Source organism: Cibotium barometz, chromosome 52, assembly GCF_041138505.1.
Source record: "Cibotium barometz isolate CiBa-2024 chromosome 52, ASM4113850v1, whole genome shotgun sequence".
In the NCBI taxonomy this organism is placed as follows: domain Eukaryota; kingdom Viridiplantae; phylum Streptophyta; class Polypodiopsida; order Cyatheales; family Cibotiaceae; genus Cibotium; species Cibotium barometz.
Genome location: NC_141097.1, coordinates 17,506,634 through 17,526,050, shown reverse-complemented (window position 1 = coordinate 17,526,050; position 19,417 = coordinate 17,506,634). Strand labels below are relative to the sequence as shown.

The window sequence follows — 19,417 nt, the reverse complement described above, 5'->3', positions numbered from 1 at the left end:
TGCAGCGGACCTCTTCATGAAGTCTCTACCTTAGGCGATGCTCCGGCAGCACTCCAGCTCATTGGGGTTGGTTGCACATCCAGAAGCTGAGAGGGGGTGTTAGCAGTCATCTCCTGTCTGTACCATATTACTCAGTGAGGGCCTTTGTTGTGGGTGTGCTCGCCGAGCAGTTCTCTCCATTTTTTCCATGTTTTCTCCCTGTTTTTTTGGTCGTGGGGGCTGTCTGGTGCCAGCCGACCTGATTTGGTCTTGGCCGACTGTGTTTTCTCCTGGCCGACCATGTCTTTTGCTGGCCGATCAATCTTTTTCTTAGTCGTGGACATATCTGGGGGCTGTCGGCCCCCAGATAGTATATGTGGCGGCTGCCTCCCCACACCAGTTTTTTGTACCGGATCTTTGTGTATATAGCAGAGTTTATACAACTCTCTCTCTCTCTCTACACTTTTGTGTTTTGTTTCTCACATCAGTTGTCTCATTTTCCATTGTGCATTCCGACAGTAACAACCCTCCAGTTTTAAGGCGCTTGGCCTTATCATCTGACATTGATGACATTTCACCACATGGTCCTAGACTTCTACCTTCATCTTAGGCCAGTAAAACATCCATTTTACCGAATCATAGGTCCGTTGTATCCCTGGATGACCTGTTGTAGGAGAGTCATGACATTCATAAAGGATTCTTTTCCTAATCTTAGCACAATGTGGTACTCAGACTCTATCATCCGAGAACAATAATCCATTCCGAATCAAGTACTGACTACTAGTCACCCTAACAGGTGGTATGATTCTGAGTCCTAGTCTAAAACTTTGAAGCTCCTTGCCTAAACCTGTTGCCAAAACCAACTAAAATGCCCATCGGTTCAACACGGCCCTCTCAAAGAATCATACTAGTCAGCACTAATCTTGGTGAAACTCAAAAGATTCACCTCCCCAATTCGACTCAAAGCATCTGCAACCCGGTTCAAACAGCCCTTCCTATATTGAATCTCCATGTCAAAGTCTTGCATAAGCTCATGGTGAGTCAAGACAACAAATTTGGATCCATACAAATAACGTCTCCAAATTTTCAATGCTTGTATAATTGCATACAATTCTTTCTTCTGAGCATGCCACTTGACCTAGCTATCATCAAGCTTCTTGCTTTCAAATGCCACAGGTCGGCCTCCCCTGAATAAGGCTGTCCCTATCGCCGCGTAATCGTTGGTATCAGTCTCAACCACAAATGGTTGGCTAGCATCCGGTAGGTCCAAATAGGTGCTTCCTTCACCTTGAACTTGATAGTACGAAAAGCCTCATCAAGCCTTTCATTATCGGTAATAGGACTATTACCGATAATGAAATAAGGCCTCCCCTGAATAAGGCTGTCCCTATCGCCGCGTAATCGTTGGTATCAGTCTCAACCACAAATGGTTGGCTAGCATCCGGTAGGTCCAAATAGGTGCTTCCTTCACCTTGAACTTGATAGTACGAAAAGCCTCATCAAGCCTTTCATTATCGGTAATAGGACTATTAGACTTTCGTCCGTGTCCTATAAGATGGTTTGTGAAAGGAACAATAATCCTTCACCAACTTTCTTAGAAAGACAGTGAATCCCAAGAATGCCCTAAGTTCCTCACTGTCCGAGGAAGTAGACAATCCAACACCTTCTAGATCCGTTCAATGTCAATGCTCATACCATCCTGAGAAATTCAATGACCTAGGTATGTGAGCTCCCGACGGAAGAAATCACGCTTAGAGAGTTTAGCATACAGTCGTTCTCGTCTTGGTATCTCCAAGCCTACCTTGAGATGCTCAACATGCTCCTCAAGGGTATGAATGTAAACTAAAATATCATCTAAGAATAACACAACAAACTTCCCCAAATAATCAGTAGGAGCATTCGTGAGCGTTAAAGGTAATACGAGAAACTCGTAATGTGGCCATATCGTGTACGGAAACCTGTCTTAAAGACATCCTCCTCAGATATACCTATCTGGTGATAACTAGTGTGGAGGTCAATCTTCGTAAAATAGGCAGCATCATGCAACCAATCTATCAAATCATCTGCTTTGGGAAGAGGATACCTCTTCTTAATTGTAACTTTATTCAACTTTTTATAATTTACACACATCAGCCCAAGTACTGTCCTTCTTGCGCTTCACAAGCACTGGAGCTCCCCAGGGAGATTTACTCGTGTATATGTCCCATCATAAGATATTCTGACGACTACTAGGCAATCTCATCCTCTTCCAGCTGGCTTATCTTGTCAGGTGCTATACTCTTCCAAGCATGGTCCATATGCAAGAATATGCAAAACTAGAATCAAGTGCAACGAAGGGCAAGCTATGGGTCATTAGAAGGCAGCTTTCTAAGTGTTTTTCAATGGGACAGGAGAATCATCAGTTTCGGGTATGTATGCAGCCAAGGGGAGTTGCACATGGACATGATTTTCTTTTAGTTTTGAGGTTTTTTAGACCAAGGGGAGTTGCACATGGCATGATTTTCCATTGTAGCCGCTTGTTGGCAAGTTCTAGGGGCGTGTTTGGACCAAGAGGGCAATGTCAAAAAACCTCAAAACCCATTAAAAAAAATGAAACCTAATTTGGGCAAAACTGTTGTACTACAGAGGTTTCAAGGTTTTTTGAAACTATTTTGAGGTTTCGAAAGTTGGATACGGGTTTTTTTGTGACTATGACTGAGACCCCGGAAGCAAATCAACCTTATGATCCACCGACCTAGTGGATTGCAAACCATAAGGTAATTTAGCAGGGAAGACATCGGTAAAATCCGTCGTAATGCCTTGTAAAGCTTGTATGTCCCAAGTGGGCATCGGGGAAAGGGTGAAACTCAAAGTGTACATTCCAACGTTTGAGACAAGAGTCTGCCACCTCTTGTGTCCTCTCCTTCTCGCCTGCAAAAGCGTCCGGTGTGAAAGAAGGTGCTACAGCAATCATACCTGAAATAGGTCTGTGCATACATGGGAGCTGGTCATGGTTACATGTGTACACAATTTAACAATGCGGGCGGCAGGGGTTACAGCAGCGCACAGAACACACAGTGTGTACAGGGCGGACAACAGCAGAGTTGTGAGCTGCTGGTTGTACAGCCCAACCCTAAATCCCTTCTTTCTCTGGTTGGTGCTGCGTTGTAGTCATCGTTGCTTTGCTGGGCTGTGTGGATCTTCTGTGCATACATGGGGGCTGGTCATAGTTACATATGTGCACACAATTTAACAAGGCGGGCAGCAGGGGTAACATCAGCACATAGAACACACTCATCAGGCAATCTATCCACAAAGAATCCAAGAATAGTAATAGGATCCATGTGAGTGGCCCGAGCCTGTAACTCTTGGAACTTTTGCAAATGTGTGTCACAAGGCATATTCTTCATTTCCAAGTTCTTAAACTTGGAGATAATGTCGTACTCATCCTCGGCCTACAGGAAGTCTTCCCGGAAAACCTGCTCAAAATCTACCCACGTAGTGGGTTTCATGCGTAACTCTTTCCACCAAGTAAGGGCCTTTCCTGTCAAGAAGCACTGAACCATCCATATCCTTTTATCCACAAGGAAAGGGTGGAACTCAAAGTGTGTAGCCCACCTATGGAGCCAGGAGTCAACTGTCTCCTTCTCCCCCGTGTAGGGCTTTGGAGTAAAAGGTGTAACCAAAGCTGTTCCAGCATCCCCTGCTGTCACCAAACCTGCCAACATTGCTTGCATAACAACCATGGTGTCAGTGAGGTTCGTAATCTATTGCTCTAACAAGGTCATCCTGGCCTCGAAGTCCACCTTAGTGACTAGGTCATTGACCGTCACATCATCATCTTGATTGCCGTTGTCAAATTGGACATTGTTGTCCATCCCACGATCGTTCTGCACTTCCTCAGCCATGACAAATCCAAGATAATTTGTTGCTCCTCAAGGGAAACTCCCGTGTTGAGATGAAATGTCACCCACGATCCCGTTCATCCACAATCACAAGTGCCAATCCCACTCTTGGAAGCTGGCCATGTACTTTCAGCCCTCTTAACCAAGGAGATTGTTAGTTGAATGTGGAGATCATGAGCAAATCCCTCAAGTCAAGAGGTTCACTTGCTTTTTGAGTTTTTGTTCAAAAAATTAAAGTGCTTTCCATCTGGCAGCAGGACCCCTTCCTCTCGGACAGTGCCAGTGACCTCACTTGGCGCTACAGGCGGGGACTACCTGCACCAGTGTTTTCCCTCTTCTGAAGGTTCTGAGCGTGTACTCAGCTTGTTGCCTGGTTTTTCATATAACTAATAGAAAGATAGAAAAAGTCAAAAAAGTGTCACTCATTATAGTAAGTGTAACACAAACGACCTTTCCAGCTCTCTTTGAGGAATTTATGGTCTTCAATTTTACAGGAGAATAGAGTGGTTAAGATTGAAGGCAACTTTGGAGGATACACACCATATTCAAATACAGGTCTTAATGCAATTATTAGAATCTGGAATTAGTTATATATACACAAAATAACGAAACCAGTACATCAATGTGCTTCAATCTTTGCAGGACTTTTTGGGTGAGAAAGTGAAGAACCTAGAGTTCCAAGATTTTATCATTAATGTGTCACTAGGTTTTGGTCACCTCATTGTGACCACCACCTCACAGGTAACTTTTTATCTCTGGAAGTGCTGCCTCACAATTAACTTACTCAAATTTTACATGGATTCCCAAGGGTATTAGTCTCAATTATTTGAGTTGCTGGGTAAGGGTGGATATTAGTTTTGTAGATGATGTTTGGGAGCTTGTTAAATCTTGTTTTGGCCTTTTAGTAGGTTTTCTTTGTCACGAATTGCTTACACTTTGTGGTTTAAGCAAGAACTTCCCCTGATTTGGACTTCCTCAGAAAACTTTACTGTGCATTCTCTAGGGTTGGAGACAGGAGATTTAAACTTGCAAATATATTGCAAGGTTTTGACCTAATGCCTTCTAGTGGTTGCTGCAGGACTGCCAGACCTGCTGAACCACGAAGGAAAAATTGAAAACCCTGATGTGTGATGGGCAGCGATGCGGGTCCAATTTCGTGTCCCCAGACTTCAGTTGGACAGCTTGTTGTCCCTGCATATTGTCCCATACTTGCTATGGATGTTCTGAGAATAAGGTCTGGCTGAAAATGTTGGTCGGAAGACTGCTGTCAGCATTTTGCTGCTCAAGGAAGGGTCCATGGCTAGTCATTCTCAGAGAGGGAAACTACCTCATATTTGGGGGGGGTGCACCGGCAGCTTGTAATGCCAAGTGATCTCCCTGACCCAATCAGAGCCCTGTCGCCATGTGTGCAAGAAAGCCTCGCGCCGTCTACGCATGCAATCCGATCCACCCTGAAGCTTTGCCCACACTGGCCATGGAGGGTGTGAATGATGCCAGTCCAAATGGAATGGATGGACTTACCTTGGGGTTGATTTGGGGGGGGGGGAGTTGTGTTGTGCTCAATCTCCTCGCTGCAATGGGCCCACTATATATGCCATGCAGCTATGCTGTTGATCTCGTCTTTATTCCTATTACCACCCCTGGTTTCCTGAAGGTCATAGTGGGGATATCTTTCTTTGTCTACATGGCTCATATAAGAGCCTCTTGTGCCCCTAGTAAATTCTTTAGGCAAGCATGTCTATATGCCTTTGTAATGAGAGGATGCATGGGACATCCCCTCCTCCTCAACTTGAAATAGGGGTGGGAGGGAGATGCCTAAAATGCATGAACTTGGTCATATACCAAGATGGTTATAAACATTAGGTATGAGAGTAGGGATAACATAAGATACATTAAGTGCAGGCTCATGGAAAAGCATATGGAATGCATGGATGAGGCATAGAGGCCGCCTAATAAGGCCTAGGACAATCAAAAACCTTAAGATTTATATAGAAGCTTGTGCATTTTGTACGGAGTATAGAATGCCTTGTACAGTATGCTGGCATTATGCAAAATACCGTATGGACCACGAGGTTGAGTACGAGTTCTATGGAGCCTTGTGATGAGGTTTGTGCTAAAACCAGTGCAAGCGTATCTGTTGGGTAACAAAAGCTTATGCAGTCCACCAAAAGTCTGTTGGTTTTTTGCATGATATTATAGCCCAAAGTTTATGAAAGAGAGCGTTTGATTTCTGTTGACTAGCTTCATTTAGTATTTTGTGATCTGCAAATACACCATTCTTTAAACTTGACATCATTTTTCATTAATAAAATATTTATTTAAAGAGAGATCATATCAAGCAGTTATCACCATTCCTCCCCAAATGACGCAACAATTAATTCGAATTCTCCATCTATTTTTTGAACCACATAATACCTTCTTATTGACAAATAATTCCCGGAGATAGGTCCTAAAGTCCAAACAAGTTCATGATTTTAGCCAACTATCTATTTAGTTTAGCTATCAGTCCAACTTTGGTCAAGCGATTAGCTTAACACTGAGACTGCAATGCATATAAAACCACAATCCTCTTAACTCCATCAGTACCAATTGCATACTATCCTTTTTAACTCCATAACATAAACACATTCACAACCTCATTATCAAGAAGGTCGCTTCTACTTCACCTATTTCCTAGTCATGGTGTGCAGCCCATAAGGCATAGGTGGAATCCCCTTTGATTTACCAGAATTGAGGGCTGAGATGCATTTGTAGGACCTAGGCCACACGTGGAGCATCATTGAGCTTCAGATCAGAGAGATTCTCTAGACACAGAAGTGCTCCACCATGGGCAGTAGAGAAATAGAGCCTGTATAAGGTCACAGATGCAGAGGATAAAGCTTGATCCCCTCTTTTGCTAGATAGACGGCTTGTACTTCTGCTTCCCTCCACATGTTTCAGCCATTACAGGACTACTTTGTAACAATGTCATTCATGTGGCCATTTCGTTTCTTTTGGTATTTGTTTTTTCTTTTTCCATGAAACTCACTTCGTGGATGTATTATAACGTTTTTGGTCTCATAGACTCTTTCGTCTTTTGTAGACGTTAATAGAACTCTCTCTCTCTCTCTCTCTCTCTCTCTCTCTCTCTCTCTCTCTCTCAAGCGTGTGCGTGCGCATACACACAAAAAATGCTACAAGGTGGTGCCACCCTTCCAAATATTTTCCAGTTGAGGCAGCAGACAAGCTTCACAGGTAAACCCCAATTCTCACGGGTCTTGGTGGCTTTCAATTGCATTGAAAAACCTGCACTCTTGTTACAAGAACCACACATTGGAGACAAGTTGCAATCTTTGATGCCTTGGTCAGCCAATGTTCCTGGTCAAGCGTTGGCAAAGCTTTTGGACTCGATTACAAGAGGATGTTGTTACGCAGTCACCATGTATGAAGGTGGAAATATCGGGTGAGCTATCTATGGTGTCCAATGTGTGGTTGTGGTGACCTCCATTCACAATATGTAACCACGTTAGTCCCCCTGTTACAATGCAGGGAAGTCCATATGATTTGAACCCATAACATCTCACGGGAAGTCTGAACCAGGATAATACCTGGGGGGGGACAATTGCCTTCATTTTATACACGTTTTTTTGGATAATGACCTTTAGTAGGGTTAGATATCATCATATCTGTAAGGGTTCTTTCTTGTTTTTTGGGGCATGGGCAAGGGGAAAAATCAATCTCTTTATTAAAAATACTTTTTTCGTGGCAGTGCATAGTGTACCCAATCCAAGATTGGAGAACTCCTCATATAATCGATGTTAGGGACATAAGCATGATACTTAAGCAGTGTGCTCACTGCTTCTTAATTGCAGACTTTTCAAATGAACTTCAGCTTTTCACCTATGAAGGAAGAAAGATGTCAAACCCATGTTTTCCAGGTAAAGTAAGGGTATACTGAAACCTCCCCCCCCTTCCCTTCACACGAAAAAAAAAAACAGCACACACACACCCTCCTCCTTGCCATATATATGATATAATATTGGTGGATTTAAAGGAGCAAATAATCCCCATATCTGGTCCCCTTAGGTGCCTTTGATGAAGAACTAATCAATGTACTGTATAAATGTGTTTATACAGCTCAGTTGTGTTTATAAACACAACTGAGCTTCCTTTCCCTCTTGTTCTTCCCATGTCTTGCTAGTGAGAGAGTGAGAGTGAGCTATTGTCTTTGTGTGGTGGAATGCGATCTTCACTAGGGGTACTATCAGGGCCCACACTAGCACATAAAGGTCTTCCTTACTACATGAACTAATGAATTGGTAGCATATTTTGGTGTTGGAAGTAAATCATTTGCTTAGTGAATGAATAAAGTTTGTAATTAACATATGATGTGTGTGTGTGACTTGCTAAGTAATTGGAGCATTTTCATGTAGGTTTGAGAATAGAGTTGTTGAACAATCAGAACATCAGTCTGTCGAAGGATACACTGGCTGTGGTGGACTGTGACGACCCTAAAAGTTTGTGATCAATCTACACCATTACCTTTCAAAACTTATCACAATCTTAAGGCAATATTTCTCATACATAATGGGAAAAGATGATGATTGTATCTTTGGCAGCTTTGAAACTTTTGGATACAAACACTGGTAAGGAGTTTGGAGATGTTTTGCAGCACACTACACTCGTTATGGAAGTTGCCTTGAACCAACAAGGGAACAAATCTGATAGGATTCTTATGTTTACCGACTCCAATAACGACCTCTATATTACTTCCATTCTTGTATGATGCTTTTCCACATTATCACTAATTATAAATCAAATTATCTTGTTAGCTTATTGCTAGTTATTTACTCATAGTTTGACCTTTCCACATGATTAGGGGAATTTAAGGATAATGAGGATTGCTTTTATTCACATTTAACTTTCAATGAAATGATTTGCGGACAGAAACCATGCATCACAAAGTTAGCTTCCATGACTACAAAGGCCTTTTGGAGTAATGATGCACACATTGTTGCAGCAATGGTGGATCAAAACCTTGTAATATGGTACTACCCCCAGGCAGTCTTTATTGATGAGAATCTTATCAAATTTTTACAGATAAAAAAGGAGAGGTATGTACTTTTGTGTTCCTTACAAAGTCTAATTGTCTCTAGAAATTCAAAGTCAAAATCACGACCCCTTGAGTAGGGTGGGTCGTGAGCTAGCCAGTCAGGCAAGAGCCTGCCGACATTTGTACCTGCTTTCAGTGACAGTGTTGACACTTCTAAGAAAAGCTTTTTCTTAACATGCTGCAGTTTTAAAGGAAAAAATGCAACAATATATAGTTTCCAGGCAACACGTTGTACCATTCAATATGAAGATGGCACCTTAGTTACCATAAGCCTTTCTCCTACAGCTTTTCTCTTGTTCGAGTATGTTGCTGCAAACCATTGGGATCAAGCTAAGAAATTGTGCTGGCTATTTAAGGTGACTATAACATAGTCATTCTCTCCCCTTTTTTCTTTATAGTTGTCTAATGATGTGAACAAAGAATTTGGTATAAGAAAATTGTCATGGTTTTATTTTTTGAGGCATTAGGTGTATCTACTACTTAGTATAATTATGTATCGTGAGATCGAATGAGGTGAGAGAGGAGATGTCCAAAAGCAGAAATCGACATGTGGATCTCAATGTGCCATGCCGATCAATAGAGAAGATGGGGCTCATTCTCTCTCAAACCTGTTGGGTGGCCTAGGAGTCTTATGGTATTGGTTGTGTGAGTCTGAACCTCATACCACAAATGAAAGCATGATCTTGGCCTAATCCATCTGCAGTCACCACCCACCAGAAGATCACCATGTGCTAACAACAACGGGAGATGGCAGCTGATCCACTTGAGATTTTCTTTTTAGTGGGAATAAATCTTGCCAACTTAGTGAGTTTCTCAAATACTTAGCTTTATTTGACTTGGCATTATTGTCAGTTTCCAAATATATTGTTCAACATCAGCTTTCAGCTTCGGCTAAAAGAAATCCATAAAAGGATATAACAAGCCACCATATTTCAAATGCTTAGCTTTATTTGACTTGGCATTATTGTCAGTTTCCAAATATATTGTTCAACATCAGCTTTCAGCTTCGGCTAAAAGAAATCCATTCTGACTAAATGTTCATTTCTCAATACCTTAAGATGTTGGAAATAAGTGCACACTAGGTGTACTATTTCTCTAGTCTACATTTGTCTAGTCTCAGTTTTTTTCTTAAGTCTTGAGTATGTGCCATGTGGCACCTCTATAATTGTCCCATAAGTCAGTCTGCTCTATCTTGTACTTCTCACCTATATATTGTGGGTGTCACATCAATGAAAGTATCAATCTTGTGTCTTGTCTACACTCATCTCAAGGTATGTCTACGCTTTGTGTCTTTTTCTAGTCTTGCTTTCATTTCAGTTTCAGTTTCAGCTTTGTCTCTACCCCAGTTTTCATAACATGGTATCAGAGCAGGTTTATCCTGGCTCCCCTCATCTTTGTCCCTGTTTCTTGTGAGCGACTGCCCCTCTTCTCTCTCTTGCTGCAGTCACTTGGTTCAGAACAGGCCGCCGCTTAGCTGGGTGTTGCCCCTGCTCTTGGTAATCGACCTGCTGCTGTAGCAGATTAACTATCTGCCGCCACATTTTTGGGAGCTGCCTCACGCCTTTTTTTGCATCTCACCGTTTCTATATGTTCGCTCCTGTCCTCTAGTATTGCACATGCAGCTCGTCATATCAGTAAGCAACCCGCCGGCCTGAACTTTCTGTCCGCCCACTTTCTTGCTGTCCGCCCTGTTCAGGCTCATACAGCTCGTTTTCGTGGAGCTGCTACTGTTCTCTTTCTTGGAGCTGCTGCTGCCCGTTGTACTATTGCTGCTCTCCTTTGGCTGCCTTCTTCATCGACTCAAGGGTGCGCATCATCTAGAAGCAGCTGCACATCGACTTTCCTCCTGTTAACGAGGTATTTGCTGCATTCAGTTCTGCCATAGCTTCCGCTTGAAGAGTCTACAAGGTACTGTGCATTGTCTCCTTCAGTTTGCTGGTCAGTCCTTTTCTTATCCTCATATCTGCAAACTGCTAGTTCCTCATGCTTCGATGGGCTGTCACATGCTATGGCCTTGACAACTGGTGAGAGAGCCGGCTTCTAAAACAGTTTGGATCTCTTCTTTCATTCATTTCTGCAATCTTGTAAGGGAATAGACACTGCCCTTGCATTTTAGCAAGAGGTAAGACCTTCCCACATGGCCTCTTCTACTCATTCTCTCATGTCTATCGACAAATTCAATGGGTCCAACTTTCATACTTGGCAAATCAAAATCAAGTGCCATCTTATGAAAGAAAGTCTTTGGGACGTTGTTCACCATGCTGCTCCGGAAGATTCCGACATTGAGCAAGTTATCACTTATGCTCCCACTGCCAAGAATGACAAAGCCTATGCTATCATCTTGCTCGGTCTTGGAGATGATTACATTCATCACATCTCCGACATACAGTCTGCTTCTTGAGCATGGATCACTTTGGATACCCTTTTTGGACCCCGCTCTAAAAACTCTAAGATTGCATTTATGATCTCATTCTTTGATCTATATATGCAGGAGGGAGCTACTATAGCCTCTCATGTCAATTATTTTCGCAGCCTTATGGTTCAGCTTGCATCAGTGAAGTCCCCCATCTCCGAAAATATTGCTATTGCTGTGCTTCTCAAAAGCTTACCTAACACCTATGCTACTCTTGTCACTACCTTCAAGTATCACAATAATCCTACTCTTGAAGGTATCATCAATGCTCTCCAAGAAGAGGAAAGAACTCAACAACAAAAGGTAACTGACACTGCATTTTTAGCAAAGAAAGGAAGCTCTTAGGTAAGAAAGCCTTGCACCCATTGTGGAAAAACTAATCATATGGAGAAGGACTGCTTCAAGGCTCATCCATGCACCATTTGTGGCCGTGATAATCACCGGGAGAAGGACTGCTACTCTAAAACCTCTACATCAGCCCCTGCATCTACCTCAGCCCATGTTGCTGCAGCATCTCCATCAGCAAATCTTGCTGTTCATTCCTCATATGATGAGGAGTGGGCTTTCTGATTACTTCATCTTTCTTGTCTACCACTTTGACCACTGATGATGTAGGTCAAAGGGTTCTATGTCTTACTCATTCTGCTTTAGGACCTCTCTCTTGTCCCTACCCGAGAGGCAGAGATTGCCCTTGAGGAGGGGATGTCTTCAAGGTCCATCTATTTGTCTACAGTCAGTCTTCTGTCTATCTAGTCTTGTCTGTCTGTCTATTTGTCTATCAATCTGACTGTGTCTTGTTTTAGATCCATCTTGTCCCTATCCTTGTGGACCCATATGAGGATATCACTTGAGGAGGGGTGTCTCAGGATCTTTGTCTGTCATGTCTTCTGTCTTGTCTCTCAGTCTATAGGTTTTTATGTCTGTCTTCTAGTCTTGTCTTTCTGTCTTTCTCCTAGTGTCCACTTAAGGAGGGTGTTGGAAATAAGTGCACACTAGGTGTACAATTTCTCTAGTCTACAATTGTCTAGTCTCAGTTTTTGTCTTAAGTCTTCAGTATGTGCCATGTGGCACCTCTATAATTGTCCCATAAGTCAGTCTACTCTATCTTGTACTTCTCACCTATATATTGTGGGTGTCACATCAATGAAAGTATCAATCTTGTGTCTTGTCTACACTCATCTCAAGGTATGTCTACGCTTTGTGTCTTTTTCTAGTCTTGCTTTCATTTCAGTTTCAGTTTCAGCTTTGTCTCTACCCCAGTTTTCATAACATAAGATTCGCATCAAAGGGCATGTCATAGCACTCAAACAAGATGTGATTTCTTGGGCACCATCGACTGCGATTAAAGAATTTGTCTCTTATATACAAGTCCTTAAGAGAGTTATAAAGGTCGGAGTGAATCCCAATAAATGAAAGATGATTCACATGTCCAATTCTATACAAAGCATCTATCACCTAATTGGTTGATCCTTTTCAATAATGTATTTCAAAGTCAAATTCTTACATAATCTCTAACCAACAAGCTTGTCTTCTCCTCAAACCCGAGGAATTGCAAAAGTACTATAGAGAAGAGTTATCCACATAGACCAAAAAAGTAGATTCATTTAAATAATGTCTCTATTTTTTTCAATGCATGAATCACAATGTAGAGCTCCTTCTCATGTGTAGGCCATTTATACTATGGGTCAATTAGCTTTTTACTCTCAAATGCCGCTAGCCTACCATAAAGCCGTTCCAATCGCATAATTATTGACATCCATTTCAACCACAAATGGCTTATTTGAGTCCACAATTTGGAGAATAGAAACCTAGTAATTTTGTGTTTCAACTCCTTAAAACACTTATATTCAACTCCTTTCTCCATTCCATAGCCTTGTACTTAATGTTCTTGTCTTTCTCTACGCTTTTTTGAAAGATTTGAAAGAGCCAAAGGGATCTTTGCATGACTCTAGATTAAGGTTTAGAAGAAGTTTACAAATCCAAGAAAGGATTTGACTTTGGGTGGTTGTTTTAAAGATTAGCCATTCCCACACTTTTTTGGCTTTCTCATAGTCAATATGGACACCATTAGCATCAATGATGTGTCCAAGATATAGAAGCTCTTGTTTACAAAAGTCACACTTTCTTTTGCAAACAAGAATTCACATTTGAGAACTACCAAAACAATTCTTAGGCATTGACCATGCTCATCGAGGGTCTTACTATAAACCAAGATGTCATTTGAAAAAATTACCATAAACTATCCCGGATATGGACAAAAGATATTGTTTATCATCTAATGGATAGTTATTGAGGCACTAGTGAATTTAAAAAAAAACCAAGAACTCATAATGCCCATATATGTAGTCTTATAGAGATCATCCTCAAATATCCTAATCCGATGGTATCTTGTTCTTAAATCAATCTTTGAGAAGTACACTGCTCCACAAATTTGATCAACGAGATCATTTGGTAATGGATATTTGTTCTGACTTATTGATGTTGGATGATAGGTGAGAGCTCACGGAGGATGATCTTCCTATGTGTGAGGAGCCATTGCTACTATGTTGCTCAACGAGAGAGAGAGAGAGAGAGAGAGAGAGAGAGAGAGAGAGAGAGAAATATATTAAGCATCTACTAAAGACCCAATGGGCCTATGAGACCAAAGTGATACAATAATGTCCATGGCATATCTCATCATGGAATGGAAAATAAAACAGAAAGAAAACATAAACATAGCTATCTCGATACAAAACTATCTATGGAAACTCATCATGGAAATACTAAGAACAAACATGAGAGCAGCATTAGCTCTGAGCAGATGGTATACCACTCTCCAAAATATCAAGCATGGGGCTAATGAGTATGGCCGACAGGTCTCCCTCAACTATGTCACGTGGAAAGGTAGCTTGATGGCGGTGGAGCATGTCCTGGATCTGGAGCTGATGAGGTGATCGTGGTCGATGGGGGGGCCCAGGGGCGTCGGGCACGCTAGAGTGTGGAGGCTCGGTCTGAGGTAACTCCTCTCACGCGAGGTAGGTCCGGAGCAGCCCACAAGATCCACTATATCGGTGTCCTCCACCTCTTGGGTCCAGAAGAAACTGGTGATGTTGGTTGGTGAAACCAGACAGGGACCCAGAACAACAATAGTTGACCAACAATTCAAATACCAAATACAAAGCATGAAGACACAGCAGAAGAACCATGTAAAATACAAATACACTGCATAGAGCCAGAACGGCCGGCCCCCCGTAGGAACTTCTTTATTCACACAGAAGCTTTTACAAGATACCAAGGTGCGGGTGTGAACAACACCAGATCTTTCCACGAAGCATCAACACAAATCTTGTTCAAATAATCTATCCGGTGCCAAGATGCAAACACCTCTAGAAGCTGTCCAAAACTGTCACAAAACAGTCCCCAAATCAGCTCATAAACCATCCATAAATCAGCCTGGTACGGAGCCAAGAGTTGCCCCGAATTCCGTGCCAAAACAGTTCCAAAACCGAGCCTCGGAAACTGTCCCGGATTCCTCCAAAACAGTCCCAAATCTCAGCTCCAAGATCAGCTAGATGTGCAAGAGATAAGAGGTCTTTTGACACCACCAATCCGTTGTACGGCCTGCACACAGCCACCCTCAACACCTGCACAGCCAGCGCAAAGAGAGAGAAAAGATTGCTCTGCCGCTGTACCACTGTACGGCCAGTAGAGAGAGAGAAGCCAATATCTGCTGTACGACTGTCGTACAGACAGCAGCACAAGAATCCTGCCGGTCAGCACTCATCCATCCACTACAGGGTGCGGCCAATGCAAGTGAGGAAAGAAAAGTCAGCTGTCCCACTGAAGAAAAACAGGTTGCTTGCTGATCATGTGTACGGCCAGCGTTATGGAGAGGAGAACAAGCATGCTGCTGCATGGACAGATCAGAGGGAGACAAAAACCACAGCTGTACCACTGTACGGCCAGTAGAGAGAGGAAAGCCGGTTGCTGTCCTCTGCTCGACCTGCTGAAGAGAGAGATAAAAGGTGTTGTACGGTCAGATGAGGGATCTGCTGCTGTAGGCCAGTGAATCCAAAGAGAAGCACTGCTGTCCCCCTTCCCTGTGTCTAGGCGCATCACTTCTCTCCTCTTTTATAGAGTCGACCTCCTCTATTTTCAGCATGTGCTTGCTTTTCCCTTAGCTAAAAGTGGCCTCTCCTCATCAAAATATCCAAATTTGTGCTTTATATAGCCAATCACTCTATAAATGACCCAACTTTCCATCTTTAGAGTCCAGATTATAAAAATACCTCATAAAAGGTAGGCGCCTGGCTTTTATTGACTTTTTGAGCCATGCCCAAATACTAATATGTCCACCCCTTTGTTAATAGTGTATGAGAACACTAACTCATCACTTTAATGATGAAAATCCCATGCCATCTTTGTCCAGATGCCATCTTCCAGGCCAAAACCTTGCCAGTTAATGCTCCCGCTATTCCACCTATGATCATGCTCAACGGGGTTTTATGTGGGGTATGCTCTGGTGGTATGGGATGCGAGTGTATTCCCATGAAGAGTCTCATGAGACTAAGACTTCGCAAGCGCGCCCCCCCACACCCCCCCCCACCACCACCACCCCCTCCCTCTCCTATTTGACCTAGGGCCCAAGATCTTCCCATAGTCACCATTGTTTCACCTCTCATAGGCGCCCACCCGTAGCCACTTTTTTATCTGCCTGTAGGCGATGCCGGCGAGGAAACACTGTGTGGGGTTTTGAACCCAAGACTTTCTAACATCTCTACCACTGGAGCTATCACCTCATTGGCGACGTCGCGGGTTTCTTGTCTGCGACACTCTAAGCTTAGCCAACCTTTGGTAACTGTGAGGAGCAATGCAAGAATGAGTGACAACAAGACAAGGGACTTTCTTGGTTTTCTGAGCATTGGCATGTCACTTGGAGGGTGAGAAGTTTTATGATTCATCACACAATCTCTCGTGATGACCAAATGGTATTGATGCACATTGATGCATCAGGCAGCCTCGGAATTCGGTCTTAGACTGAATGTCTAGAGCAGTTGTTGGTTGGACCGTTTGATATACTAACTTTGGATCTCACAATGGTCAGAGATATTCCAAGTGGATGTGAGCATCTACTGGTTATGTGTGAAAACACAATTGTTGTTCAGTCTTAGATGAGGATTGGACAGGGAAGTTCTTGTGGTTGGAATATTGTACTGGAAGTTCATGGCACTAGGACTTTGTTTGTACATTAAGTGGACTAGCCTTGCCCCCTCCACTGTCAAATGTTTGTGCATTAAGTGGACTAGCTTTGCCCCCTCCACTGTCAAATGTAGTCTCACTTTGAGAGTGGCCAGCCATGAAGGGATCACTGCGCTCATATACAGATTGTTTCTTGGCTAGAGTTTGGTATCTGCTCTCATGCAGATGTACAATTCTTTTACCAGTAGAATAATATTTCCTTGGGAAAAAAAAGATCCATTTTGAGAGTGTGAGGAATGTGTCTACTTTAGAAAATGTCATTTCATGCATTAGGCCTGGTGATTGTTTTGCAGGAAATGTCATTATGGGCTGCAATAGCAGCTACAGCAATGGATGCAAAAAACTTTGCCATTGCAGAAGAGGCATATACGGCACTTGATGAGGTGAATTTAACTTCTGTTGCTATCCCAAAACTTGGTTGTTGACACAGAGGGATCACTAACATGTATTGTTTGTCACCACCTATAAACTCAGTTATATGTAAAACCACATAAAAGGCATGAAATCCTTATCCTTTGAATTCTTGTCACGTGTTCGTGCTTTTCAGCTTATACTATGTTTGCTGTTATGTCTTATTTAGGGCTAGAGTGAATGTATTGGTTTTCTATGGCATTCTTCAACAGGTTGATAAAGTCAAATTCATCGGTCATTTGAAGGCTCAAACTTCAGAAGTGGTTCGTGATGCCGAGTATGCGCTTTTTAAAAGGCAGTCCAAGGATGCAGAGTCAATTCTTTTAAATTCTGGATTAATCTATCGGGCGATCAAATTGAATCTGAGATTGTTCGATTGGGACAGGTTCCACCCAACTGATGGTCACTTTTTTTTATGAATAACATGCAATGTTGCTTTCATTAAGGTTGCATAGTTACATCAAAATAAGAATACACCATGGACAAGTTGGTGGCTGCTCACTCAACGACAAGGATACTAGCAATAAGGTCAGGTGAGTACTTGAGCTTACATCATTCCTTGACTTGCTGTGAGGAGGCCTGTCTCAACTAGACTTGGTCTCAAGAATTAACTACTCTTCAGAAAGAGGTAGATAAGGTGATTCAGGTGACATCTAAAGGGGATTCGACCTCCCATTTACTCGTGGGATTCTTGCAAAACAGACCCCTTATATTTTGGATATCTATACATTCCTTATCAGTGTATGGATGGCTCTCTTTCGAGCATGATGATTTACAAGGCTTCTTTTTTTTTTGACTGGCCTCAGGCCCAAGATCCTCCCGTAGTTACTGATTTTCCACTGCCCATAGGTGCCCGCCCGTAGGCGCTTAATTATCTGCCCATAGGCAATGCCACCGAGGAAGCACCAAGGGGGGTTTTGAACCCAGGACCTCTTGGTCCTAGGCAACCACCTTCACCACTTGAGCTATCACCTCATTGGCTTGTAATACAACAGCTCAAGAACAACAGTATTGTTATAGGTTTGCCTAAGTTCAAAGAGGATGGAATGCACACAGTATGGGAAGCTTGCAATTGGGCAAGCAGGCTAAGCATGCATTTTTGCAGGATAAGCATGTAAGTCAAAAACCTTTGGATGTGCCCCCGCAAGAGATGCACCTGCTTGACTGGGTTTGGCTGCTGCGGCAGACTCATGGACACCCTGGATCCAAGCTTATCCGAGGCTTGCCATGCTGATGAGATGCAATTAGGGCTAGTCCAATGGAGGTGCGTGCTACACCTGGGCCCACCCTTCCCCTGAGAATCAACCCACCATGTGGCAAGTGCTCCAAGTTATACCATCCTCGCCTTTAAACTAGATAGGTTCAAGGTTCCAGATGCTCTGAAATTCTTCCCCCTGTTCCTGCATAACCCTGCTGCTTCCTTAAAGGTGCTCCGAATCACCACTCAGGGTATTAATGAGGAAATGAGAACAAGATTCTCATGGGGTTTCATGTGTATCAATAAAATGTATGCATGGTCATGTTTATACTTCTCTCTTGCAGGGCGTTGGAGGTTGCATTATTACACAAAAGGCATGTAGATACTGTGCTCTGGAAACGGAGTGAATATTTGCTGGATACAAAGCAAAAGGAAACAAAAGAAGCTTTTAAAAGTCTGATAGGCCAGGTGCAAAACTTTCACACGACATTAATGAATGAATAGTGTTGGTATTTCAAACAATTTTTACTTGGCTTCTATGTCTGGGCTTGCTTCAGGTGCACATTGATGTTGAAAAGATCAAGCAAACAATCTCTGAAGAAAAGGATCATGAGAAAAACTTAAGAGAAAGTACAGCTTAAGGACAGTTCATGGGAACCAACAGATTTGTCTTGAATATTTGTTGACAGCAACAATGTTGAATAGAGGAGCCCTTTGTAAAATCTCACCAAATCAATGTAGTGTTTGTAACGTGCCCATTATTTTGATTCTTCAGGGTGCTTATATATTGCCCCACAGAAAACGGTTTTTTTTTTTAGTAATAGATGAACATTTGATGGGAAAAGTATCCAGGTTTGACTCACTTGCTGTTCTTGAAGATGACACATACTTCGCAATGTGTCTAGTTTTGTGGATATATGTGTGGTTTAGATGTGAGGCGATGGTGTTCAAGGCATGCATGGCACTTGGATCATGGAAGACTGTATAGAACACACACTTATTTCTGCAAGAGGCATGTGTTCATGTGGATGATGTTTGTTGGTTTTGGAAGCCTTAAACATATTGAACACGTACTTATTGCAACAAGTGGTATGTGTTCTTGTGGATGATGTTTGTGGGTCTATGAAGCCTTGAATTATGCAAGAACATATAGAACACGTACTTATTATTGCTACAAGTGGCATATGTTCTTGTGGATGATG

At 42.5% G+C, this 19,417-nt stretch overlaps 1 protein-coding gene across 3 annotated transcripts in view; it reads left to right on the top strand.

Annotated features, from left to right (window-relative positions):
- Positions 1-19,056, top strand: part of LOC147608884 (uncharacterized) — an 83,059-nt gene extending 64,003 nt beyond the window's left edge. For all 3 annotated transcript variants that reach the window (XM_086788384.1, XM_086788385.1, XM_086788386.1), the window contains 11 exons: positions 4,358-4,418; positions 4,506-4,604; positions 7,612-7,780; positions 8,276-8,359; positions 8,462-8,622; positions 8,790-8,956; positions 9,140-9,311; positions 16,900-16,989; positions 17,230-17,402; positions 18,560-18,683; positions 18,773-19,056. In XM_086788384.1, the coding sequence (XP_086644510.1) occupies positions 4,358-4,418; positions 4,506-4,604; positions 7,612-7,780; positions 8,276-8,359; positions 8,462-8,622; positions 8,790-8,956; positions 9,140-9,311; positions 16,900-16,989; positions 17,230-17,402; positions 18,560-18,683; positions 18,773-18,856 (1,384 nt within the window). In that variant the 3' untranslated portion in view covers positions 18,857-19,056. The remainder of the gene's footprint in view (positions 1-4,357; positions 4,419-4,505; positions 4,605-7,611; positions 7,781-8,275; positions 8,360-8,461; positions 8,623-8,789; positions 8,957-9,139; positions 9,312-16,899; positions 16,990-17,229; positions 17,403-18,559; positions 18,684-18,772) is intronic.
- Positions 19,057-19,417: the final 361 nt, after the last annotated feature.